We start from the raw sequence: 27,725 nt of genomic DNA, 5'->3' as shown, positions 1-27,725 counted from the left end.
CAAAGGAAGTGAGATCCTCAATTAGAATTTCCTTACGATTCATTCATGCAGGGTTCGCTGATATATATCCAATATTTATTTTCAAAATATCATGATATTTTGATATTTATTTTTTCAATTATGGCATTTTCCATATAAAAAGTATGTTAATCATAGTAATTTTGCTGATTTATTATTAAAATTATAACCAAAAAATAATTTACTATATTTTGGAATGTATAATGCATCATTAACATAACAAAGTAATATAATATTCCCTTTTTATTTGTTTTATATTCATAAAATTATTAGTAATGTAACAATTTTAATTCATATTAAAAGTGCCTAATTAAATTTTAAACATTGCTCAGAAAAAAAGAAAATGTCTTCTTGACTGTGCACCTACTAATACATATTATTTATTTCTGAATCATATAACTAAAAGTAGCTAACAGAAGTAAAATAAGTAAAACAGCTAATGCTAAATTAACTCTATTAAAATTGTTAGAAATATAAACTGAAATATTAGATATTAATAATGAAAGAAACATTAATTTTAAGTCTACACATTGTAATTATAATATAAAAAATTAAAGAGTGATTTAAAGATGCATTTACTATTTTGAAGACTTTAATTTATGCTAATTGAAAATACCGGATACATATCAAAATATCCGATGTATATCAAAATATCAGATATTTTGGAAAATATCATGATATTTTTGAAACCTGGATTCGTGCCATCTGAGTCAAAGTTACCTTTAGTCTTTGGATAATTGCTGCTGAAAAAGATAAAACCAAAGTCTACCCTGCACATAAGATATGACCTGTCCAATGAGACATCTACCCTTTGTCCATTTAAAATTTAAATGTTTTACCTTTTTGGCTAATTTCTTAAATTGCTACAAGGTGACATTTTCAAGGTCTAAAACTGAATTTTTTTGTTTTTTAATATTTCTTTTTTCTGTGTTTGACATTTCATTATCATTATCGTTATTGTACCCTTCCCCATCAAAATCTAAAAATTTAAAAGCGTACCTATTCTTGAATGATACGAATTCCATTACCGGGTTTATTGAATGTGTTATCTTGATCTTTACATTTTTTCATTCTTTACACAAAACAACATAAGTTACTTACAATATTTATCATTAAAATTTTAATAGAAGGTGTTTTTTTGTACTGCGATTCAACATGCCTTGGCTCTTGTCTTGGTTGATCCATTTTACTAAGTTCCATCAAAAAATTAAAGTAAAAAATGTAAATTAATTAGAAAAAAAAAATCTTGGGATGACAAGAAATATTTAATGAAACTCGGGATAGAAATTGCTTTTTTAATTTTTAGATGAGATGAAAAGTAGAAAAGCAGACTAACTTGCTCCGATTAATACCCAACTGTGTCTGGTGGTTTATTTCTAACTGAAAACAAAGGGTTTAAACAAAAATTATATCAACTTTAGAACCTTATCTAGTATGTTAATTTGAAAGTGTTAAGTTACAAATAGCGGAATGCTAAAAATCATTTTAAATTAATTGATTAGCTCTTAGTGTATCATGCACAAAAGAAATACAAACACTTAATCGAAATTATTGATTTTTCAACTTTCCTTGACCACAAAACTGAGGTGCTCTTACTGGTGAAGCCAATTATTTTATTATTTTTTAAAAAGTTTATTTATCACTAGAAATACTCCAGCCTGGTAATTTTTACACCAATAAGAGACAAGTTTTCCAACTTTAAATGTTTTACTTGTAACCGTATGATGTGCAGTAGTTGCAAGGGTGTCAGTCCACCTAGGCAGGGCTGTCAAGAGCTGGGGCAGGCCCCTTGTCAGTTTGGTCACCATGCCTCCTCTCCCCCCACAAAACTAGTAAAAGTTACACTAACTATGATTCCGAACGGGGACCAGCCCCTCCAAGTGCCAGGACCCTAGTTTCCGACTAGGCTGACATGGCCCTTCGACAACTCTACACCTGGAGGGGGGGGGGGTCATCAAAATATTTGAGGGGTGTTTTTTCTGTTTTAGGGGGGGGGGGGGGAGAGGTTGTAATCCTTAAATTAAAACCAAATATTAACTCAAATAGGGTGACTTAGTTACAGTATGAGATGGGTTATATTGTGGCATAACTATAAAAGTTAGGATGCTGATTTTATAACAGATGGAAGGCTTGAAAGGGAATGTCTTATCTCTTGTATCACTTATTTTAACCTCTTTGTATTGGTAATGGTACATATAATGTGGCACAATCTCAACCCTTGCTGATACAAGGTCACCCCATTTGACAGTGTAGTTATCTAAAATTATAACAATTGTAATTGTAAAGTAAGAAATTTTTGCCAGTTCAAAAATAGTCTATCTTACTTTAATATTATTAGTAAACTAATAAATAAAAATGTATAATATTTCCTATTTTGGTTTATATTTTTATTCACTGTTTGATGATGCAAATTTGCAGCTAATGAGCCATGGCCAGAAGACGCAAAGTTATACCAACCATTTGAAGGTAAGTATCCTACTTCTTTTTTTTTTTTTTGCTGACTTTTAAAAAAATATATTTTACTTACTTTTTTAAAAAACTTTTTTACTTATATTTTACTTCATGCGACATATTGTTATGGTAAGAGAAAAGCAACTTTTTTCCTTAGTTGACAAAGCTTTTTGCTCTGTTTCCCTAAGTTCATTAAATTGAATAATATTCAGAGCTAACACAATTATGGTTAGTTATAAAATGCCAGAAAAATATCAACCAGAAAAATCAAAATCCAACTAGTCATTCGGAATTCAGCAAGATTACTAGTGTTATTTTTGTAAAGTTTTAAAAAAAACCTACAATTTTTAGGTTTAGAGAAAACAAAATGTTTTAAAAGAGGGGCAAAAATTTATTTTCACTTATAAGTGATAATAAGCATTCCTTGAAGTGGGCCAAAGTTCAGAGTGAAATTGGGAGCATTTTTTAGTAAATAAAGATTTTAAAAAGAAGATAAATGGAATAAAGTCGAGTCCCCGACCTACGCGACAGATGCGTTTTGACACCGCTGTCGTAAGTTGAAATTTTGCGCTGTGAAAAAGGATATGTGAACAATTTTTTAAATAGACCGAATTATTTTAGAGATTTGTAAACACCACCTCAAACTGTTTTAAATCATTCCTTTTCTATACAACACCGTTTCTTGATCAAACCATTATTTTACGAGTAATATATTTATAAATACAGTTGCTTTGCTAGTTCTTTTATAACCTTTTCGTCTATGGTAACATCCGTCTTCCTGGTCTCTTTTAATACACAATGCAAGAGCAACTTCTATTTTCATAATTTTCGCATTTTGCTTACTCTGTGGCTTTTAATTGTACATATGGAAGATTCACTCATACCTAATTGTCGGGCTACCCTCGACGCATTTTTTAATTGTTCATTAAGAATCTTTGATGTTTTTTCAGAAACTTTCTCTTTTTATTTCTATCTTTTCAAACTTGATGAAATAACTCTCTTAGGTGTCCCTATATTTCAACCACTTTTGCATTTTAATGGACAAAAATAAATGAAAAATGAGGAGTAGTTATTCATATACACTAACAAAGTGATGTTCAGACAAGTATAGTGTGGAAACTTTCGCCGTCCATGAAGGTCCATTCATGAGAAAAATATTTTTAGTAACTAATAACAAAACCAAAACTTACTCACCATGATATCCTTTCGAAAATTTTCTTGTTGCGGGCAAAGAATTTGCATTAGCTCTAAAATTTGTTATCTGGTGACTCATGTTATAGGCATTTGGCATTAGTCAAATCGCATTGTAGCTCAAGTCGACTGTAAACATTTTTCAAAAATGATCAGACCTATGCAATTTTTAATACTCCTGTATGAAAAGGTTACGTTTTTGCCACTGCAAACATTTTTGCAGTCATTTCCCCAAAATTCTAATCACTGAAAAATCTTATTTTTGGAGAGTTTCATTGTTTGAATGAAAATTTGGGAGGTATTTACCTTATTTGGGAGTTTGGGAAAAGCCATAAAAGATGGAGTCTTCCGAAAAAATTGAGAGAGTTGGCAGCTGTGCTATGATGTCAATCATTGTTGGATTAGGTTAGTGCTAGTGGAAAGAGTATGAGGAAGAAGCTGCTTCCCAGTGTGGTGCAGCTCAGCTCCTTTATTGTGTGGGGGGGGGGGGGGGGTCAACACCTTCCTTACAGCCCTTGGTTATGGTACATATCATACATTGCCATACCCAATATGGTAGGTAGTTCCCCCTTTCCCCCCAGAAGAGTGTTAAGTCTGGCTTTGCTAGTGTTGCTTCCGTTTTATGGCAGAGTTTTAAAGTAACAAAGAATGTGCTTCAAATTTTGTTTCCTGGCCCAATATTTTGCAAGAAAATATTTATAAACATTTCAACATAAGATTTTCAAGAAAGTAGCTGAAATGACTTAAACAGTGAAAAACTCCATCTGAACTGCATTACCCTAATATTTTAATTTTGATTTTTCGCTAACTTTTGTCCTTTTTCTTTTCATAAAAGAAAAAAAAAGCAGATATATTGCCAGTTTAATGATCTGTTCAATAGCAGCTGTAAAATATAATTTAAAATGGAAGTATCTGACCGAAAGCTGGATTTCCTCATACAGCATTAAGTTATCCTCAGCTAGTAAATATACGCAAGTACAAAATATCAGCTTTTGTAAAGTTTAGGTTACCAAACGGCATTAGTTGTTGAGTATAAGACTTCTGCTCTTTTGGTTGAAGTTCAAATCCTTTCCAGATGAGGTATGTTAATTAGGGACATCGATTCTGGCAGCAGGGCCAGATTTGGAAGTGTGGAGGCCCCAGGGCAACGAAGGAGTGGAAGCCCCTAATCAGGGTTCAAAAAGATCATCATGTTTTCGAAAATATCTGATACTTTGATATATATCCGAATATTTTGATACATATGTATATATCCAATATTTTCAACGCGTGAAAGTTAGGATAGCTTGTAAAAATTTTACTGTGGGGGCCCCTTTGTTGTGGAGGCCCCGGGGCAGTTGCCTTGCCTGCCCTCCCCTAAATCCGGCCCTGTCTGGCAGTGCTAGTGCTCAAGCACCCCCCTAAATATTTGTTGGGATGCTTGGCAACCCCACCCCCCAATAAGTAGAAGAAATAAATAAAAGGAAAAATATATTTCATAAATAAGGATGACCTTCAGGCTGAAAGTCTGCAGCTTATGATTCTTTTGGGCTACATGAGGAAATTTTATATCATTTCTACAAATATTCAGCGTAAGTCTTTTTTTTTTAAAGTACAAAAATATCAATCTCAGTAGTTACTGTTTGATAACTTTCATTTTCTCTTATCAGTACAAATTTCCCTTTGTTTGCATTTGTAAATTTATTTAAGTATTTTTTAATATTCAATTAGCATCACAAAAAGAAAAAATTTGATTACCTGACGTGTTTCTGTAACTTATGACTCTCACTAATATTTTCTCTTGTTAAATACTACTGTAACATTTATGTTGATTTTTTCTACTTGTGGAATCGTTCTGTGGTCAAAACCTAAAGTAAAAATTGATTTTTTCTATCAAGTTCTGTTTAAAAACTGAAGCACATTTTCTTGTAAATTGCATTTTGAAAATTTGCCTTGGATTTGAGCACTCCCACTGATCCACTGATATTCAAAACCCGGTGCCATTGTACGTTATTGATCCTGTTTAGTCAAACATAAGTGCTCTGAATGGTTAATGCATCTGAAGTACCCAAAGTATACTAAAGTAAAGTTTTATGAACACAAAAATGCAAATCTTTCTTTGATACAATGTCACTTAAGTATTAAAACTTTTGCAGTGGAGCAAATCCTGTTGTCAGATAATGCTGCTTGTTTGAGCATTAAAGCATTTTTGAGGATGTGTAACTTAAATTTTCAAGTTGAAATGAGGACGAATGCTGACAGTATGTCACCTTCAGGTAAGTTGTTTTTTTTTTTTTTTTTTTCAAATTTGAACTTGACATATGATGTTGTGCATTTTGTTTAAAAACAAATCAAATATGAATATTATTTAGGAATAACATTCAAGTACTTTGACTGCTTATTTTTTGCATGAAAATCTTTTCATAATAACAGGAGTTTTTTTTTTTTTTTGAACAAAACTAATTACAAAGCAATAATTGGTGTTAGGTTTTCTCCCAGACCAAAAAAAAAAAATGTCAGGGTGCTTCTAGATGAAAGGGCCATTTAGTCAAGGGAGGGGCGAGGTGGGGTGATCGCCCCATCCTTGAGCCAAGATGCAGAAACTCTCTTTTGGCTTACGAAATTTTAGACACGATCTTCAATACTAGTGCGAAAAAAAATTCTGTCGTTCGGAATTTTTTCAGAATTGTAGTCTTGAAAATGTAATTGTGGCATATTTCTTAACACTTTAGTGACAGGGATTGGAACTTTGCTCAGAAAGTTTTTTGAAGTTCCAAAAACTCCATTTTTGACTACCATATATACTAGCATATAAGTCGATATTGGGTATAAGTCGACCCCCCTACCTTTAGGAAGAAGATCGAAAACCTGCGTACATGTCAAGTTCTTACTATTGGAAAAAAACGGGCGTTTTCTTGCTAATTTTGAATTTGAATGTTAATGGGAATGGGAAAGGAGAAAAATGAAACTTAATGAACATTTTTATGTTAAGAAACGTCAGATTTTTACTCTTTTGCACCAAAAGGGTGCACTTTTGCGATCGCGATTTTTGTAAAGGGTTAGATTTTGCTATTAGGATTTTTTCATTTGTTGCTTTTATTTTGATTGTTTTTAAAAAATGAGCATTGATTCGGGGCTACCAGGAAAATTCGTGAATACAGCCATCCCCGCACTTTTTCTGTTGTCAGCCGTTTAATGTTATGATTTATTCTTTATTTCACAATCAGACCATATAAAATCACAGAGGGATGTTTAAGTATTTGCTTCTTTAGCATCTGCTGAAAAAGGATGGACTAAAATCGGGAAAATGTTCATGTGTTTTTTTTCTAAGAAAAATCACGGAACATTTTCAAATTCTGCCCCGCATATAAGTCGACCCCCTAATTTTAAACCTCATTGTTTTAAATAAATTTATTGACCTATACGCTAGTATATATGATATCTTAGATGACATATGATAGATATTGTACTTTTCAAAAAAGGGTCTAAAAGTAATGCAAGGAATTATAGACCTGTAAGTCTGATTTCAGTGGTTTGTAAGATGTTTGAAACTTTGATCAAAACTAAGATTATGAATTTCTTAGAGACTAATAGTCTGTTGACAAGTTAGCAGTATGGTTTCAGGAAAAGTAAATCGTGTGCTACTAGTTTATTGCATTTCTATGAAAATGTTACCTTGGCTTTAGTTAACAAAAAGTGTGGACGTTGTTTATATTGATTTTCAAAAAGCTTTTGATAAGGTATCACATGTTGCTCTTCTGATCAAACCAGCTGATATAGGAATAGGAGGAAAAACCTTACTTTGGGTTAGGAAATATCTGACTGGAAGGAAACAAAGAGTAGTTGTGAGGGGAAATCTTTCTAAATGGAGTAAAGTTTTAAGCGATTCCTCAGGGATCAGTTTTAAAGAATCTTCTGTTTATTATTTTTATGAATGAAATTGATGAAAATATTTCTGGAAACATAAATTGTTTTGCTGATGATGTTAAACTTATGAGAATTGTAGAGAATGAGAAACAAGTAAAACAGCTTTAAGAGGATTTAGATCATATTATTAAGTGGACGGATAAGTTAGGTATTGCAGTTAATGTAGGGAAATGTCAAGTGCTACACTTAGGTCATGGAAATAAGCGTAGGAATTATTATTTACAGGGTTCAATTATTAGTCAGGCAGAAAGCATTATTGATCTGGGTATCTTAATAAATCAAGATTTCAAGTTTAATCAGTAGTGCAGCATTGCAAGTAACAAAACCAACAGAATGCTTATGTTTATCAATAGATCTATTTCAAAGAAATCTAAGAAGGTTCTTCTGCCTTTATATAGGAGTTTAGTAAGACCTCATGTGGATTATGCTTTTAAGTTTTGGTCTTCTTATCACAAGAAAGATATTTCTGTATTGGAAAGGGTTCAAAGAATGGTTACTAGACTAGTAAGGGGACTTTCAGATTTAGACTATGATAGCAGATTTACTAGGCTGAATATGTATAGCCTGGAGCAAAGAAGAATCAAAGGGGAAATGATTCATTTGTTTGAATTTATCAAAATGAAAGATGTTAAAGGGTTCAATTTTAGCACTAAAAGTAGGACAAGGGGTCATTGTTTTAAGCTATTCAAATCTCAGGCTAACTTGGAAATTAGGAAAAATTACTTCTCTAGTAGGATCGTGGGCACTTGGAAGAGCTTACCGGAAGAGACGGTAATGAGCAAGAAAGTGGATAGCTTTAAAAGGGCCATTGATCCTCATTGGGGACTTATAAACTGACTAGGACCAGCCTTGCTAGGCCCAGAGCCTGTTGCTGGTCATCACATTTGTATTTGTATTCTATAGGGTTTGGAGACTTTCCCCAAGAAAGTTTTTAAATCAAAGTCCAAAAAGAGCAATTATAGAACACCTTTGATGACTGTTTCTAGAAATGGAAGTTCCAAACTGAAAAAACCCTTTAGTTTGTGATGATCTTTCATGATGTTAAGGATTCAGAGGTTTTGCAATTTATAAAAGGATAAGTGTCTGAAATCAATCGCCCCCTTCTTGATTATTTTCTGGATCTGTCCTTGCATTTAGCTCAATTAAAAGGGCATTTTTAAATTGAAATGTGTAGTAGAAAGGGTACTTTTTCCCTTTTATGTATTTCTGTATGCATACAAAATCCAAATATTTCTCAATTTAATTTTTTTTTAGTAGTTACGATTGTAATTATGTTTTAAATAATTACTCAGAATCTTTTTAATATTTAGTCATGAAGATTATGTTAAAAACATAGAAAATTCAGATTTCAGTTCAAATTAAAAGAAAGGAAAATGCGTTTCAAGGCCAAAAAGAACATGCCTTTGTGATGAAGTTTTGTCAAAACTTCAAAGTGGCAAGGAGAGCACATTGAGCAATGCAAAAAAGAGGACAAGGCACATCAAACATTAACATTGAAGGGGCATTAGCCACAGGTAGCTAGTAGACTAAAAAAGAGAGGGGAGGGGATCAAAAGAGGTGTTGGGGTTAGGGGGCAGCATCCCAGTTGAATTCCCTCCCCCCCCCCTTTTTTTTTCTCAAAATGAGCTATATGTTATTGAATTTTCACATAACTGATAAAAAGATCTCTAAAAATGGCTAGAAAATCAGGACTGATAATCATTGTATGCTCCTCCTTTTCCAATTGTAAGTTCCATTCTTATGAAATAACATAAAAAAAATCCATCTATTGCAAACTTTTTTTTTTTTTTTTTTGTGAATTAATTCAATTTACCTGTATAAAATCATTCTTCAATCGATTGTTAATTTTTAACTCTGAAAAGTTAAGGGGAAAAGCCTTTTTACTTTTAGAAGTAAGGAGGCAGTTGCCCCCCCCCCTCCCTATACAAGCAGATAATCTAATTTATCATTCCATGTTGCATTTTTGTGTGTTCTGGTTCTCGGTAGATGAAGAAATAAAATAAGATGTTTTTTTTTGGGGGGGGGGGGAGATTTCCCCCCATTGCTATAACACAAGAAATAATTTCAATTGCTGAGTAATAAAACAGTAAATGTTGTAACTGTAAGAGAGTTTTTTTATGAAAAAATTCATTTTTAATATCATTTGGTGTAAATTCTTTTTCTAGGTAGTGTACCATTTTTAAGATGTGGCAAAGTAGTCATTTCAGAAGTCGAGCCCATAATGCGCTTTGTTCAAGCTAAGGTAATGATGTTTTTTCTGTTTAAATTGAACCTAGGATGATACTTTTTTTGAAATAGTTTGACTTTGTAATATTTTTGTTAATTATTTAACCTTAACTATTAATAATAGTTTTATGATTATTTTTATTAATTTTATATAACTACAGTTAGTCAAATGTTTTAAAATAAGTTTACAACAAACTTTAATTTGAGGATCACATCTGGTGTACCTATAGTTAGGGCAAACCCAACCTAGCTGCATTATAATGCTATGTCTAGGATCTGTGCAGCCTTCCAAATGCTGCCTGGTTAGGTTTGCCCTGACTATAGTTATTGAAGCTCAAGTTATTCAAAATAATGAAGCTATTAAAGATTCATAAGTTTAAAAAATTTCAAAATTTTTAGCACTAAACAGTTTTACAGTAATTTAAGGAACACAAAAAACTTTTTAAAGCAAAGCAAAAGGTAAAAGAAAAGGACATTAATGCTTCATCTTGTATGTACCTAAACTTACCATGTTTACTTGCATGCTATGAATATATTGTCTATTCAAATCTCTTTATAGGTACAATATTAAATTTTGTTTTTTCCAAAAAAGTGTGGATACAAGTAACAAAAAATTGTATAGGTTTTGTGTGATTAATATTTCAGTAAAAACAGGCCATTACATTTTTTTAAAATTAATTCATTGATATATTGCCTGAAAAATAAGCAATTCAACAACTATCTCTTTACATAAAAATATTAATTATCAGTTCGTTTTTTAATAGCGAATACTGTTGAAAATATTTGTTGCTTAGAAATTTTCCAGTAATTGTATCAAGATTTACAAATTTCTCTGCTCAAAATATGAGTATTAATGATGTGTTTATTTTTGTTTACTAAAACAAACAGGGTCATGCATAATAAAACTTGAAAATATTTTAGGAATCTATTATTGGGTGCAAAACATTAAAGCTGAAACCTGGCAAGTTAGCAAAATATAACAAAACTTTTATTTTATTTATTTACTAATTGCTTTTTGTGTGTACTTACATTTTATTTATTTAAAAGTAGGATGCATTTTTTTTAACTTTGATTATGAAATATTTTCCTAATAATATTATAACTAATAAACTTGGCAAAAATCATTCAAAATTAAAATTTTATGAACTAGTTAATTTTCAATTAATTAAATTTATTTGTTGCAGTTATGCTTGTTGATAAAAATATTTCTGTTTGTGAATTGGTTTGAAGTGAAATGTGTTTAAATATTATAAGGATGTTTTTTTTCCTCTAGGGCATAAACTTAAATAGTCACTTAGACAATCCTGGTAAAGCTGACATGAAAGCTTATATTTCCCTTGTAAATATTGTTTTGCGAAATGCAGAGGTAATTATGTTTTTAAACCTTTCAAATGCTTAATAGCTGTATTTTTTTAGGCATTGATAGTTAAAGGAATTGTTATTAATTCTCAATTTGACGACTTTCAAGTAATCACAAAAAGTTCTTTGAATAAAGTGCATTATTAAATGAATTTTTGGAAAATCCTAAAAAAAAAGCATTTTCTTTCAGTCTTTCAATGTTAAAGACTCGATGTATTGACATAATTAAAATGTACATGCACGCCCAGAGTCATAAAATCTTTAGTTGATACATGTTTGTACACATAATTATAGAACTCTTGCAATGGACTCCTCTTTCTCATTTTTGAGTTACAGTTGGCTCTCTGTTTAACGACTTTAAAGGGACCACAAAAAATCGTCATTAAGTAGAAAGCGTCCTTAAATAGTATGCTTTATCACTATGGAGACCATCTGGGACTGTGAAAAGTCGTCATTAAATAGAGAAAGTCGTGAAATAGAGCATCGTTAAACAGAGAGCCAACTGTATTTTTTTTCTTCTGTCTATAAAATCATGAATATTGAAAGCAATTTATTGTTATTCTGTTTTTTTTTTTTTTTTTTGAAAGATTCTTAGTGATAGTCTTAAAACTCTTTGGTTCCTTTGATTTTCTTAAAACCTTTGAAAAAAGGTCCATTGATTCGTCAGTGTTTGGTCCAATGCAAAATAGTCTATTTTTTCTTACTGTGCTTTCCCCAAACAGAAGCAGATAAAGACTGGCATTTTAGGAGAAGGGGGAGCTTTCATACGCAAAAATATCAATTTTTGCATTTTTGCGTATGAAAAATTTCTGAAACTGTGTTTGTGCGTTATGTGTCACTAAAAAGTACCGAATTAATCAGAAAAAAAGCCGCCTAGTAGGGCATAAACTTAAATATAATTACAATAAAATAATTTTAGGAACAATGATAGTAATTATTATTTCAAGCATTAACTTTCAAACAAATGATTATATGTTATTATTTATAATTAATGGGTTCAAAAGAGTACGACAAAGACCAACATTTCATTCATAAAGTATTTAAACACAATGTGTAACACAGTTGGCTCTCTGTTTAACGTCGCTCCATTTAACGACGTTTTCTATTTAACGACAGCTTTTCATGGTCTGAGCCCTGTAGTGTTAAAAGCATTCTATTTAAGGGAACTTTTCTACTTAAGGACAATTTTTTGTGGTCCCTTGAAAGTCGTTTAACAGAGAGCCAACTGTATATATCTATGATATCCTACATTGATACTCTTGTATGCAATTAGTAAATTATGATCACATACAATGATGATGAATGGATAATATTTTCAATGGTTTAGGGGTAGGTCATGGTCCCCATGACCCTCTCTTTGTATCCGCCCTTACAAGTTAAGAAAATCGTTGATGTTTTTTTTTTTTTTTTTTTTGAGCAATATTAGTTGTAATCAAGGCTGGATTTGTAGACTTAATGTGGCTGTAAGCTGTTTCAGCTTTTTGGTATTTTCGTACACCCGGACAACTTTTCTGTCGGTAACAAAAAAGACCCAAGTGTCCCTTACCACCACTATGCTTTATACATATGGTACATGAAGGGAAATGGTGTCCCTTTTAAGTAGGGAATATACCCAATTAGATATATCAAATAGAATATACCCAATTTTAGGGGGTCCGGGGGTTTCTCCCCCATAGGAATTTTTATAAAATAAATTTAAAATTCTGCATTTTGAAGCCTTATAAGGGGTAATTCGCACCACAAGGATGTCTGAAAAAAAATAGCAAAATACTCTTTTGTCAATTACGATAGTACACAATAAACATTGTTTTCAGGTGGACAAATCAGTGGCAGCAGTCCTCAGAGAGAAAAAGCAAGGGAGAAGATGAGATTATGCTTTGTTATTTGCTTACATCGGGCTGTTGGTTGAATTCAATTAGTTTTTGGACACACCTTTAACCCACTCACAAATACAACAATGAATTAAATACAAAATGATCAATAGTAAAAAATGCTTTTAAAAAAAGGTGTACAGATTTAGAAAATAGATAACAGGAGAGTACCATGTTGCCCATTTGGACAACTCATAATTGACACTTGATAAGAAATTAAATTGAAGCACCCTTTGCTTAGGAATTTCAAAGACTCATCTAATCCATTTCAAGGACTTGAGAACAATTAAAATTATTTAATTACAAGCAGTGCAGAAAACAGAAAGGAATAGAGGTGGTGTTGATCCCCCCGTGCTGAACAGATTAACAGTATGAAGTAGAAGTAGGATAGAAGCAAACAATACAAAAGAACTCCCAAAATACTGCACTGCATTTGGGATTAAATAAACAGCAAGATGTGAAACATGTGAGTCACAAAAATTTATCTCAAGTAATATGTTACAGAAACGTGATAACCATGATTTTTACATTTTTGATGCAGGATGAGGCAAGGAACTGAATTTAACATAATTCTGCATTTATTCCTCTACCGTCTATCCCCTCCCATTTGTTATAAATGTTTAAATTTATGGTTTGTATCCGAATTTTTCCAAAATTTTCAAGGTTTTCTAGCACTTTAAAATGAAATTTATTTTTTCAACTTCTCCCCCCCCCCCTTTTCTTTTGGTAAGGAACAAAGCATGAAATTTTCTGGAGTTGGGGGCCTTCAACAAAGCGGGTGTCCTAAGCTATGTAACTTGTTTAGTTTATAGGTAAATCTGTTTTTTTTTTTTTTTTTTTTTTTTTTAAATCTTTGTTGTAGCTTCTAATTTGTTGAAATAATCCTTGATTATTTTAAGTATTGCAGCTAAATACATAGCTTTTTCAGTCGATATTTTCACTTATATACTTGCCCTAATAGCTTTCAGTTCAAAGTAGTCGTTTTCAACACATTTCAGCATCCCAGTGATTGCTTTACTACTTGTAATATATTGTACGGATTTCTCCCCCTCCCCCCCTAGAAAAGGACCATTGCTATTCTCTTCATTTTCGCTTCTGAACTATTCAAAAACAAAAAACAATCATGATTTTTTTCTTTTAGGATTTTGGAAGGTTTATTGTTATTATGTATAAAGTCCTCCCAAGTCTGGGGGGGCATTGCCCCCCTTCGCCCCCCCCCATAAATCCGCCCATGAGCTCAGTCATTCTTGGGTAGCAATTTTCCTTTGGTGGAGGAAAAATCTGTCTTTAAATCTTTTTGTCTAAAAAATTTTCTTTAAATCAAGATTGTTGTTACACAGCAGTTAGAGCATTGTTACACAGAGGAACAACTGTATTGTTCTAAATATCCATCATTGTTTTGTTGCCTTCTAATATTTTTCCATTGCTTAGCAAATAGAATAGATACTTTATTTTTTAAACCTTTAATTTAAATTTATGGGTCATTTTTCAGAAAGTATATCTTTTCTGTCACACATCTTTTACGGTAAAAACTTGAAGGAACAATTCATTTAACAATGCTTTTTAACTTCATCAAAAATCTATTTATTTAAACTTGCCAACAATTTTTTAATAATTTTTATTTTTAGTATATTTTTGGATCACAATATGTGAATTCTCACCTCCGTGGCATGTCACACACCTTGTGTGACTGTTTTTGTTGCTTAAAAACTTGTTTAATTATGAGTTTATACTTATTTATTCTTCCTTTCACAAGTGTCTCAAATACTAATTGTTTAAGTATGTTTAATTTTTTAATGTTGTGTTTTAGTTTGTTTTATTGGATAAGGAGTCATGTCACGCAATAAATTCTCACCTCCGTTACCTAAACACAAATGCCATTCCTCATTAACACGTGGCAGTAATGACATCACATTTTATTTTCCATGATACAAGTGAGCCGCTTTGTTTATTTTCAGCCATAGTTGAAGTTGTGAAATTTTTGTCGAAAAAAAGAAGATGGATTTTGCTTTAAAAACGTAGTGTGGTTATTGTGACTTCTCACCTCCGTGAACTTGAATTTCAGGGATGTAAATTAATGTAAAAAAAGAAGTGAACATGTTTTCATATGATTAACATGTGCAGATTGTAGAAACGAAGAAAATAATTCCATGAAAAATTTATTTATTAGGCTTATATTAATGGAAAGATCCTCACCTCCGTGAATTTCACCTCTGTGACAGACCTTATCAATGTCATTATTTCTGAGTTGAAAATAAATGATGGAGGGGAAATACATCAATCTTAGGCAGTCTACCAAAATTGTAAATTGCCAGTATATTCTCAAATATACTAAATACTATTTTTTAACACACATTTGAACTAAAAGAATAACTAAAAATTAAGCCATACTTTAATTACAAGTGCTTAATATTAGATTCCCATTAATAATTAAATAGCTCATTGTTTTCAAAGTTTACAAAATTACGACGTTAATATTAATTTAGCCTTTTAAACATTAAAAGTTTATTTTTCTTTTTTCTTATTTCCGTGAATCTACACATTTGAACTAAAAGAATAACTAAAAATTAAGCCGTACTTTAATTACAAGTGCTTAATATTAGATTCCCATTAATAATTAAATAGCTCATTGTTTTCAAAGTTTACAAAATTACGACGTTAATATTAATTTAGCCTCTTAAACATTAAAAGTTTTTTTTTTCTTTTTTCTTATTTCCGTGAATTAGGTATTTTTTAGTTTTTTTTATTTATGAGTAAAATAATTGGAACTCAACTAGGCCATTGTTTATGGTTTCTTCTAGTAGTTAACACTTTCGTCTAAGAATGAAAAAGAAAGAAAATAAAAGGTTTCAAAATTGAAAAATATTTGCCTTCAAAAGTTACATTTTTTGGAGACTGACCCTTATATGAGTATCATAACATGGCACAAATGAAGATAGACTAAAATATTTTTAACAAATGAGATTGATGTTTATCCTGCATTTTGTTTTTCTTTCTGAGCAACATTTCAAATAGATTTAAACATTTAATCCTCCTCATTTGATTTATAAGGCAAACATTAGAACCTAATATGACTTTTCTGTATTTACAGCTGTATGTTTCATGGTGTGATAAAACAACCCTAAAAGAGGTAAACAGTTTTGATTTATTAAATTATTTATGTATGTTTTTTATTAATAATAAATATATACTTTCAATAGATAATACTTTCAATCATATACTTTCAATTATATATTTTCAATAGATAATACTTTCAATCATATACTTTCAGTAGGTAATACTTTCAATCATATACTTTCCATTATATAGTTTCAATTTATAATTTGTATATGTAAAGTTGAACTTTCTTAATATGATCACGTTTAATACAAATTCACGGCTGAAACAAACATATTTATCTTTGAGTTTGGTTTGCTATCAAATTACATAAAAAATTTCACGTACAATACATACATTAAATTAAAAGTCTTGGCTAAGATGAACAAAAATTTCTGACCTCTTTACTTAAAATGTTAGCGGATGAACACTGTTATGTTCTTTTTTAGAAATTATTCATTATTAGGTCGTCTCATTGTGCATCAGAAAGAAAATATTAAATATTTATCATAGAAAATAAAATCCGTACATTCTTTGTACCTGTGGACATTTCAATTTACTCGGAGATAAACTGTTCATCTTCCATTCATGTACAACCTATACCGCTATTCTCTATTATCATCTTCCTTTTTCAATATTTTGCAAAAACATTCATTTATAAGAAATATAAGTGATTTTTTTAAAATGTACTAATAGTTAGATTACAATGTGTGTATTAGTAGTAATATTTTTTAAATATAGGTAAGAATTCCTTCGTTTATTTCACAGCATCACTCATTCACGGTTGTTACGAGTAACGGCTAATACAAACAAATTCGTAGATTTTTGACACTTCATATAAACCTAGTTCAACTGTATTTGTATATTATATACCTTTTTTGTGAGTTTTACTACTTTTGTGAGTTTTGTAGTATAACTGCAGGCATTTGTTTATAATGAATGTAATTAAATTTGTGTTAACATTTGCAGTCATTAAATTTACGTTTTAAAAATGAAATACGCTTTTCAATCTTTCAATGTAAAGTCATGAGGCAAGAAATTCTAATTGTTTTGAATGTCCTTATAAATACCTTTTTTCAGGAATGTAAAATAGCTTGTGAAAAAAAAAAAAAAAACTCTTGATTTTGTTTTAAAATGTAAATATTTCCTTTTGTGCAATTGATGATTTCTCAAAAACCAATATGTTAAAAGTGCAAAATTGTATGCACATGTGCTTAGTAAAACAAGGCCCTTTTTAAGAATGTTGAAAAGAAATCAATGCAAACTAATATGTTGTATCCATCATGAAACTTTCTTCTGTCTTTCTTCTAAGTTCGTGACTCTTACTTATAATTGCTGCTACTAAGTTCTGTTATTCACAAAAGTAGAATCTAGAGCAAAAAGCACTCAGGAGCTATTTTTTTACAGACATTTAGATCCTCAATAGTACTGTTTTCTTTGTTAAAAAAAAGGTTACAATAGATGATCTTTTGTGACTTGGGGGACTCTTCCCTGATAATTCCACATTTTTTTAGGGGGGGGATTGATCGCCGTATATTTATACCCCTCCCCCCCTTCTCTAGATCCGATACTGGATAAATCCCTCTTTCTTCAGGATGAAACTATAAATTTAACTTACACACACAAAAAAAAAAAGAATATATATAAATATATATATATACTAGAAAATTGCCCGTCAAGGTATGACGGGTGAAAATAGCTTCTACATTTGAACGAAGCAATTGCCTGTTTGGTGATATTTGTTAGTTGAAATTTTAACCCTAACTCCAACAGATGAACCCTAACCTCCAGTAAATAGTGTTTGACGACTTTTTCGTCTCTTTATTCCCTTAAAACGTCTTACTAGTAAAGTTACCAGATCCAATTCAACCTTGTCAAAATAAAACATTTTCCTGCATGTCAGACATTACAAAAAAAAAAAAAAAAATTATCAAATTATCATGCCATGTCTTGTTTCATTGTCGGTGAGGTCAGGAGTGTTACTTGATCAGTGAATTAGCTGTTATATATATGAGGATGTATACTAACAAATGAACGAAATAAAATTACAAGAAAAAAACTCTTCAAAACAATGTTTTTATGTTTTTAAAACTCTTCAAGTTTGAAAAATGTTTAAGTACGTCATGTGCCTCTACAAGTTTGAATTACTTGGTTACTTTTCTATTGCAATAGAAATGAGTATTATTTCTAGTAGTTTAAATGATTCTATTACTGTGTTATCGTATATAAAAATTTACCAGAGATTTTTTAGTGCATTTACTTCTAATATCATGTACAAAATTTATTTATATTAGCCATTCGAAATTCGTATAGGTGACAAAGCCTCGATTTACTTCTTCACTTCCATGGCCTGTGAATCATATCCTATGCTGGCAAACAAAGTATGAAGTTAAGAAAAAGCTAAAGACTGTAGACTGGAATTCAAAGTCTTTAGAAGATGTAAGTTAAATCTATAATGTTTACACTTGCATTTTATATTTTTTTCCCTTCAGAATAGTGATGTGAGTTAGATATATTCCCAGTGGGAAGGAATTTAAAAAGTGGGAATATTCCCAAGAATATTTCCTTAACCATCGTACCTTCCCAAAAATTGGAAATTTTCAAAAGACCTAAATTCTTTTATATTTTAATGCTTATTTAAAATTTCAATGCTCTAAATTGAATTGATTTCACCAAAATTTCACTTTTTTAAATTCAGAAATCACTTTATAAGAAGGTATTACAGCCTTTTCTATACCTAGGTACCCTAATAAAATTTACTATCAAGTCTCCTTTTATAAACAAACCTCGACTGTATGAAACTTTTCACAAATTCCTAGATTAATATTAATACAAATTCATGGCAGTCTCTTTGTCTTTTAGGTTTTTACTAACCTCCAATCCTATCAGAGAAGGAATTTTCATAACTAAGAGGGAAAAATGTCTCCCCAACCCTGTCCTTTTCTTCTACTTCTACTCTGTATAACTTTCATATCCACTGTCATTCTTGTTTTTAGTTTTGGTTTGTGTTTCAGTATTATTGATCATGACAGCTAGTTTGTTATACTTGTATAATGGTTTCAATAACATTAATTTTCAGCCTAACTTGTGGTGAAATTGTTTATAGCTACAGGCTGCTGAATAAAGTTAACTCAGGCATGGATCTACTTACCTGTAAACTTCACAATGCGGGGGGGGGGGGGGGGCATGGGAACTAAAGTGCCTGTGGCACTCAGTGGCATGCAAGGCGGCCCAGAATTTATAGATCTAGGATCGAGCTAACTTATATTTGCTTTTGTTGCTCTGAACAATTCTTACAAAATAGGTGAGAAAAATGGTGTGATATGGGATTGTTTTCAAGTATAAGGAAAAGGTGTAGTGTGTAAATACTGATCTATTCAGGCAATTCTCGTAAGATGGAAAAACAAATTAAAATTTTTTAAAAATTCCATACAATCCTAAAAGGCGTCCTTAGGGCCAAAACTATTTCAAAATGTTTAACAAGATCAGTGGTTTAATATGTTCTTCTTTAATTACAGTTTGACTTTTGAACTTTAATTTTTGATTTTTTTAGTCTAAATGTGATGATATTAGACTAAAGAATTATTTGTTACATAGTATAATAAAAAAATATTTTTTAACTGTTAATGACATAAATTATAACTTCCCATAAAGTCCTGGAAATAATGGATTTTGGGAACATTTCTGGAAACATTCCCTGGAAGTATTCCCTCGAGTATAAGTTCCTAGGAATTTTACATCACTACTTGAGAATGACTTGTGTGTTCAAAAACCAATCATCAAGAAAAAGAGAGCTTTACAAGAGCTTTAATGTATATTTCAAGGGTGCCCCCTTTTAAGAGCAAGGGAACCCCCCCCTCTCCCCCGAATTGGAAAATATCCCCCAAAACAGCCCCGCCTAAAAATTTCAGTGGAGCAGTCTGCGCCATGCCCCCCCCCCCCCAGGTGGGCACGGATGTATATTTTTATTTTTAAATGTACCATAAGAAGTTGGACATAGTTAAAGCTCATTATGTATCAGATGGAATGCTAACATTCTTAATAAGCTGGAAGAAAAACTAATACATTAAAACAGTTTTTCAACCTGGGCTCCATGGAACTTTGACAGGGGTTCCAAAAGTGATTACTGTTTGTTTAATCAAAGACCCAACTTTGCTGTAAGATTTTTAATTTTTATAAAGGATGTTTAGTATTGTTTATTGGTTGTCTTATATTGTTTACTGGTGGTACCCCACACGGCTTTGCCCGTAGTAGAAAATTAAAAGGTCATTTTGTTCGCCTGTATATTTACAAATAATGGATGATGAATTTCTCGCCAATTGGTTATGTTCATTCGCTCTCCCATTCCACTCTCATGATAATTTCGTAATTTACTCGTCTATCTTCTGATAAATTTGCTTCGGAAAAGGTTCTTAAAATTGAAATAGAAAAAGAACAACATCGAATTTTCGAAAAATCGCTTCGAGGTGCACACCCCCATGCTACAAACTAACTTTGCCAAATTTCATGAAAATCAGCCGAACGGTCTAGGCGCTATGCACGTCACCGACATCCAGACATCCTGACAGAGAGACTTTGAGCTTTATTATTAGTAAAGATTAATCATAGAAAATATTTTTCCAAAGTCCAAAGGGAAATCCCTATCAGTTATTCTATTCATTAAGAAGTTTGTAATATAGAAAATTAAATATCAAAATATATTTTTGTATGTTCTAGTTAGATAAAGCTTTGATATCTGATTTTTTATGCTATTTAGTTAAGAGGTTCCTTAATGGAAACCTTAAGCTCAAAGGGTTCTTCAAATTGTTAAAGGTTGAATACACCTACATTTTAAGAGATTTAATGTAACAGCATACTCAAAATTAGATTGTTGTACTTCTTCTGAGATGTAATACACAATTAAATTAGATTGGAATTGACACCACGTGACACTTCTAAAGGACAGCCAGATTTTATCTAAACTATTTTCCTCAATGTGGGTACTTAAAAAGCTATTCTTTCAATGTATATGGGTGCCACACTAGTGAGTTTGCATCATTTTTTGTCAACAACTTCAGGTTTTAATATTAACATTGTGAAACTTTTACTACTAACAGAAAAAATCAATAACATTCTTTTAAACTTCATTCACTTCTGGAAATGCTTTTTTTGAACTAGCAATTGAATTTAAGTTAATTTCTTTTAGGTTTATGAAGACGTGAACAATTGTTGCCATGCACTATCTGAAAAACTTGGTTCTCAGAAATACTTTTTTGGTGATAAGTGAGTGTAATCTTTTAAGTTAATTTGTAGTGCACGATGTCATCTCTAAATACTTGACCCACTTTGCTACGTTTCACATGTTCTTCTCTATGTAAGACATCTCTATGTCAAATATGTATATGTGTGTGTGTTGTTTGAACTAAGTTTTTTCTGAAATATGTCTTTTATCATGAATTGAAGTGTCAAAACTTAGGGCTCTCATTGTGTGCTTTTCCTTATTTTGGCACTTCTTGATCTGTAAATTCTTAGCAATTGTGTCAAATTAAGTGTATTAAATAACCAGGCTTAAACGAAAGCTAAAAAAAAAAAAATCATGGAAAATTTCCCTGCCAAACAATGACGACAGATATTAAAATACTTTTAAGAAATTAAAATAAAATGAGAAAGATGGATTTATAAAAGCGTAACCATGGAAACACAAAATAAAATAAGTTTAAGAATTGAAAATGAGAAAGATGGAAATAAATAATGGATTCAAAAAGTGTTATTGTGGAAACGCAAAATAAAATCAGGGTTTGTACCGGTCATGGAAATCCTGGAAAGGCATGGAGAAAAAATTAGCAAATTTCAGACCCGGAAAAGTCATGGAAAATTCAAATTTTTCTTTCCAAGTCATGGAAATTTATTTGAAGTCATGGAAAAATGTCCTGACCAAAGAGAAAAAAATGGTGGCTAAAAGAGTATTAGAAATCTTGAGTGATTTAACAGCATTGCACATAAAAGCTATTAAAACTGGAAAAATTGAACGATCCCAAAAACAGGTCTGAATTTTGAAATCTCATTGCATCCACTTCTGTAGCAGCCACTTGTCTTTATTTTTGCAATGTAATTTTACTACTTGGACCATTACTCATTTTTAATCTACCATTATTTTCATCACTTCTTATATATTCTATAGAATCAAACTTGCAGATATTTGATTTTGCCCTCTCAAAAAATGTGATTCAATTGCATCCGAGTTTTCCATCACTTGTAAAAACTTTATTATTTTATTATTAAACTCATCAATAGTTTATCTTAAATTGTTGAAGGTTTTAGAAAATAAAGATCTTTAGTTAGACATTGGGATACAGAAATAGGGGAATTCTAGTACACTCTAAAACAGTAGTACCCAACATGCAGCCCGCAAAAACTAATCCCTGCTACTCACTGCTACGTTCAATGTCAGGAATCAAACACAATGTTCTGGAATTTCTGAACCTATTAATTTATATACATTTAAAAATGTGCAAATAAGTTAACAAGTAGTTATGAATCAGAAAATTTATTCACTACTAAAAGTTTTTTTTAAAAAACAAATATCTGGTTTAGAAACATGAATTTACTAAAGAATGTGGCTTTACTTTAAAACAACGAAAATACTGTCAGATTATGTGCACGGTTAAATGCGCAGTTGACATTAAAAGGCAACTTCTGAACAAATCTATTGAAACTCGATAATAACTCATTCAACCTTTGTCCCTTTCATTATCTTTTGCTGCCTGTTAATAAAATTAAGAGAGACATTTAAAAATCATTGTACTCCATTCACTGTATTTTTACTTTGCTTTGAGATTTTAAATTTATGTGATGAAGACAAATAACAATAGATTTTTAGATGTACACTAATAAATTTTGCAATTACAAGTGCTTCAATGAGGTAGTGGCACTCACGTAGGAGTTTTGCTAATGATTTTTTTCTGAAAAAATTGGCAAATTTTATATTAAATAGTAATTCCCTTCTTGTAATAAGGTCATGAAACATTTTATGAAGTCATGAAAAAGTCTTGGTAAAGTCATGGAATTTATTCATCCAAATGGAGTATGAACCCTGTAAAATGGTTAAAACTTGAATAGAGAACAGATCTTGGGACTTCATTTAATTTGCTTGTATCTTTTTTTCTAATTGAGATACATGGTTAAACTTTCAACCTTAGGTCGAGTTAGATCTGGTGTAAAAAAAGCAGCTCTTTCCAGTGGCCTCAAAAAGAAAGCTGTGGGACAATTCCTTCACTTTTCATTGATGGATTTAATGAAGAAAGTACAGTCGACTTCCGCTACAACGTGATCTGACTTACTCGAAATGGTTATAACGCGAGTTTTTCGGGAGCATCGAATTTTAGAGCTAAAGCGAATTTCTCGTTCTCAACGCGAAAATATTTGGAAAGGAATCGTGATGCTAAGTTTTGGCTTTGTTATTCACTACTAAACATTGACCTCGTGAATGTACTTTCATCCTTTCAGCATCACTGACTGCACAAGTTCCCACATACTGCACTGTAAACATAGCTTCATTAGTGTGTATAATTCACCACTCCTCATATTTTTCGTTTACTTATTCTAAGTATGAAAGGTGATGAAATATTGTAGCACCTAGGCACGCTGTTAATCTGAAGTTTGAAGATGGAAACAAAAAGCAAAAGTTTGCGAGAATTTAGGAAAAGGTAAAGATTTTTTATACGCTTGAACATCTAGAAAGTGGGTCGAAGGTTACACGACACAGGTATGTAGGCTTGCCAGACGTCCCGGTTTTCAAACAAACTCCCATTGTTCGGCCGGTTCACTTCACGTCCTGGAAAAAAGATAATTTGATTACAAATGACCAAAGAGATCTAAAAATAATTAAATGTGAAGGATTATTTAGGATAATTACTTTATCATTTGTAACATTGTCTTGTAAAATTAATCCCAGATTAGCTTGTGAGGATTTTTACAAGAAGATTAAAACCCAAAAAAGACTGTCTCAAAAGTCCTATAAAATGAAAAGTGTATATCTAAATAGGATTCAATTTTTTATTCCTCATTCAAAGTGATTTTTCTAACTGAAATAAATTGTAAATATTTACATCTCGGAAGTGAAATATTCAAACTAGCTGCTTATGTCATTTTTTATTGCCCCTGTTTTAGGTTCATAACTAGTAATGATTTATTTATAGCATTGAAAACAAACTGCCCTATAAAAAAACTCCAAAAATCAGCCAGGGGCATGTACCCCTTTGAATACTAGTGACACTGGAGGGGGTAGGGGTGCTTCTGGTGTCCCGGTTGAACATATCAGAAATCTGGCAAGCCTAGATATGAGTGAATTTGTCATACGTATAATTAAAAGAGAAGACAATCCGTATAAGTCCAGACCTTAGTTTTAATATGAAGCTCGCAGAGTAGTGTTTCAGCAAAATGCAAGCATTATGAAATTGAAAACTGATCTTGTATTGTAGATAATAGAGACCCTGAAAGAGGGGTGTTACCAAAGATGTAAATGTAATAAAGTAAATGCGAAGCTACTGCATTGAAAAATATATTAGAATGACAATCAGAGATTGCGCAGCATAAAAAATCATCATCTTCAATTTTTAAGTTATAAATGTAACTTGTTGCATCTACTGTATAACTCTTACAGTGCAGTGTTTCAATAATGCAGCTTTTTTAAAAATGTGGTAAAAATTCAGCTCTTTATGTAAGAAATGGTAATAAAATGGTCTAGAACAGTTTAAAAGGTGTTTAAAAATGTCTAAAATGATTAGGTACATTAATAAAAAAAGTGATACACTTTTGTGTGACAACAAAGTGAACAACACTTTTCCACAACGCGAAATTTCGACTTACGCCAGGAGTCTTGGAACGCATCCCTCGCGTAAGTCGGGATCCGACTGTAGTGCCTAAATTTCAGCTAAGAATAACAAATTCAAGCTCAAAATGCAAATAACTCCTGCCGTAAGTAGGTTAGAGCATCGAAACAAATTGCGTAGAACTTGGGAAATTCTACTTTTTTCAACAATATAAAATAATTATATGTGCAAGCAGTTTTTTCCCCCCACATTCAGGAATTTATGTGAAAATTGGGCCTAAATTGGAATAAAAAAAGAACTATTCATCAAATTTTTTTTTGAACCGGTTTGCAAACTTTCTCAGGACTTAAAGCAACAAACTGTGAAAATTTCAGTGAAATCGGCTGGGTAGTTCCCGAGTTTTGCGAGTTCAAGAACACAGGTGCTTTTTAGAGACTTCATTTTATACTATGTAGAGATTTATGCAACAAATTTCAAATTCCTTTCTTGAATGTATAACTATGAATTGGAACACCTCCCCCAATCTCCTTCTCCTGCAAGCAGAGAAGTGTCACCCATTTCAGCTTAACTAAGGTAAAATCAATTTTCAGAGGTTCTTATTTTTATTTTCCCCTCCTCTTTCAATGACCTCAAACCTTTCAAGGTCTCTAGAATCTTAGTAGCTGACACTTCATTTTTACGTCCGCACTCCTTAATTGTAGAAACGAGTGATCGGACCAGTTTTTAAAAAAATCATTGAAAACCTGCAAATATGTTAAGCCCCTTCTGAAAAAAATCGGGAACATTTTGTGACATTTTTTAAGTATAAACGTTATAAACGGGAAAAAATTGTCTAAAATAAACATTCTAATGTTAAAAAAGTTCCGGTTTTCATTCTTTTGCACAAAAAGTGTTCGTTTCTGCAATAGCTATTTTTGTAAAGGATTCGATTTAGCTTTTACAATTTTCGCTATTCCTTGCTTTTGTTTTGACTTTATTTCACATTTAGACCATGTAAAATTATAGCAGAATGGAAAGTAACATTTTCTTCATTTGCCTCTGTTTAAAAGGGTTGGACTAAAATCGGGAAAATGTTAACGTTTTCGAGCCCCCCCCCCCCTCCCCAGAATTCTACAAAATGTTCCTTTGAAAATTCTGCTCTGAGTATAAGTCGACCTCCTTACTTTTAACCTTAATTTTTGAACTAAATTTTTCGACTTAAGCGAGTAAGTATGCACAGTACTATAAATATGTGTGAGTAATTTCTCACTTTCATATCAGGGAATTTAAATAAAAAATGCACCATAAATTGGTATAAAAAAATAACTACTTATCGATTTTTTTTTGAAAGGGTCAATAAACTTTCCCATAGCTAACTAACATCAACCATGAAAATTTCGGCAAAATCGGTCCGGTTGTTTCCTAGTTTACCCTGGACACACACACACTTTGAGTTTTATTTATATGGAGAATATATGTGATAAACCTTTTTCTACTTTGCTGGTTAAAAAAGAAAAGAGAATGGATGGAATACTAATGTAGCAGTTTGTCTTCAATCAAATTTGCAGGCACATGTAAGAAGTTAAAAAACATTATCAGCAGCGTGTGTCAAACAAATAATTAAAATTATATTTGTTTAGTATTTGATTTAATGAATAAAATTGCCTATCTATTATAAACATATTTTATAATTGTCCTCCAGTTTTCAAAATATTTATTTTGATAGTGTTAAAGTAGAAAAGGTTGGGAAACACTGATATGTATCATGTAATTGAATTATTAGAAATGAAAATTATTAACATATTTTATCATTTAATTTTACATATTTTAACCACAACATGATTTCATCATTCTATTTTTACCTTTAATAATCAATCATATTAATCTTATAAATGGTAATACAATCAAATTTTTGAAATTGGAAAAATGAATGTCGCTATGTAAAATTTTTAATCACTTCGTTGCAAGATTTAAAAAGAGAAATTACTATTATTATATTTGCAATACATATAACCTCATAATGTTGTAATATGTGCTTTTCTTTTACATTTCAGGCCAACAGAATTAGATGCAATAGTATTTGGACATTTATTTGCTATTTTGACTACACCTCTTCCTGATAACAAATTGTGCTCTATTTTGAGAGAATATCAGAACCTTATCGATTTGTGCCGACAGATTGATATTCAGTACTTCCAGAAACACGCGGACGATGATGACGATATAGAAAACATTGAAATGGAAAATTAGCATTTTTTTAAACATCGACAAATATATGTTCAAGACTTCGGTGTTTGATTTTCTATCAGATCTGACTTGACATGTTTTAAAGCATGTGTTCTGTAAAATTATGAGTACAATGTTAGATTGTAAACTATAATCAGGATTATTGGATAATATTGAAAGAAGTACAATAGAATAGAGTTTTATAAGCATTTTCCCTTCCCTGAATATGACTTTTTATTATGTATGTTATGCTCTGTTTGTTTTGGAGCAAATGTTTTTTTTAATAAAATAGTTAGTAAAAATAAATTGATTTTATTTTTATTTTTGAAAGAATAACAGAAACACAACAACTCAAGTAATGACTGCTGCAAGGGCTATTTTTGTGCAAGATTTGGAAGGAACATGTAGTAATCTCCAACAAAAATAAATCGACATGCATTGATTTACATGATTAATTATTTGAATGTTCATATAATTTACCAATGGAGCCTTGAGCCAAAAAGTGGAATACTGGATGTCAATGGGCAGGATTTCAAGTGCTTGCCATTTTATGCTATGTATAATATTTGCTCAGTATCAAGCATAAATGGTA

General features: G+C 31.3%; 1 protein-coding gene across 1 annotated transcript in view; it reads left to right on the top strand.

The window, feature by feature from the left end:
• Window positions 1-27,421, top strand: part of LOC129220439 (metaxin-2-like) — a 28,861-nt gene extending 1,440 nt beyond the window's left edge. Inside the window, exons 2-9 of the mRNA XM_054854859.1 lie at window positions 2,437-2,484; window positions 5,796-5,915; window positions 9,732-9,808; window positions 11,066-11,158; window positions 16,114-16,152; window positions 18,432-18,557; window positions 21,304-21,380; window positions 26,962-27,421. Coding sequence (XP_054710834.1) covers window positions 2,437-2,484; window positions 5,796-5,915; window positions 9,732-9,808; window positions 11,066-11,158; window positions 16,114-16,152; window positions 18,432-18,557; window positions 21,304-21,380; window positions 26,962-27,157 — 776 coding nt within the window. The 3' untranslated portion in view covers window positions 27,158-27,421. The remainder of the gene's footprint in view (window positions 1-2,436; window positions 2,485-5,795; window positions 5,916-9,731; window positions 9,809-11,065; window positions 11,159-16,113; window positions 16,153-18,431; window positions 18,558-21,303; window positions 21,381-26,961) is intronic.
• Window positions 27,422-27,725: the final 304 nt, after the last annotated feature.

The sequence above is a fragment of the Uloborus diversus genome, chromosome 4 (genome assembly GCF_026930045.1).
Source record: "Uloborus diversus isolate 005 chromosome 4, Udiv.v.3.1, whole genome shotgun sequence".
NCBI classification, from domain to species: Eukaryota; Metazoa; Arthropoda; class Arachnida; order Araneae; family Uloboridae; genus Uloborus; species Uloborus diversus.
Note: the sequence above shows the minus strand (reverse complement) of the source record. Positions and strands in the feature narration are given on the sequence as shown.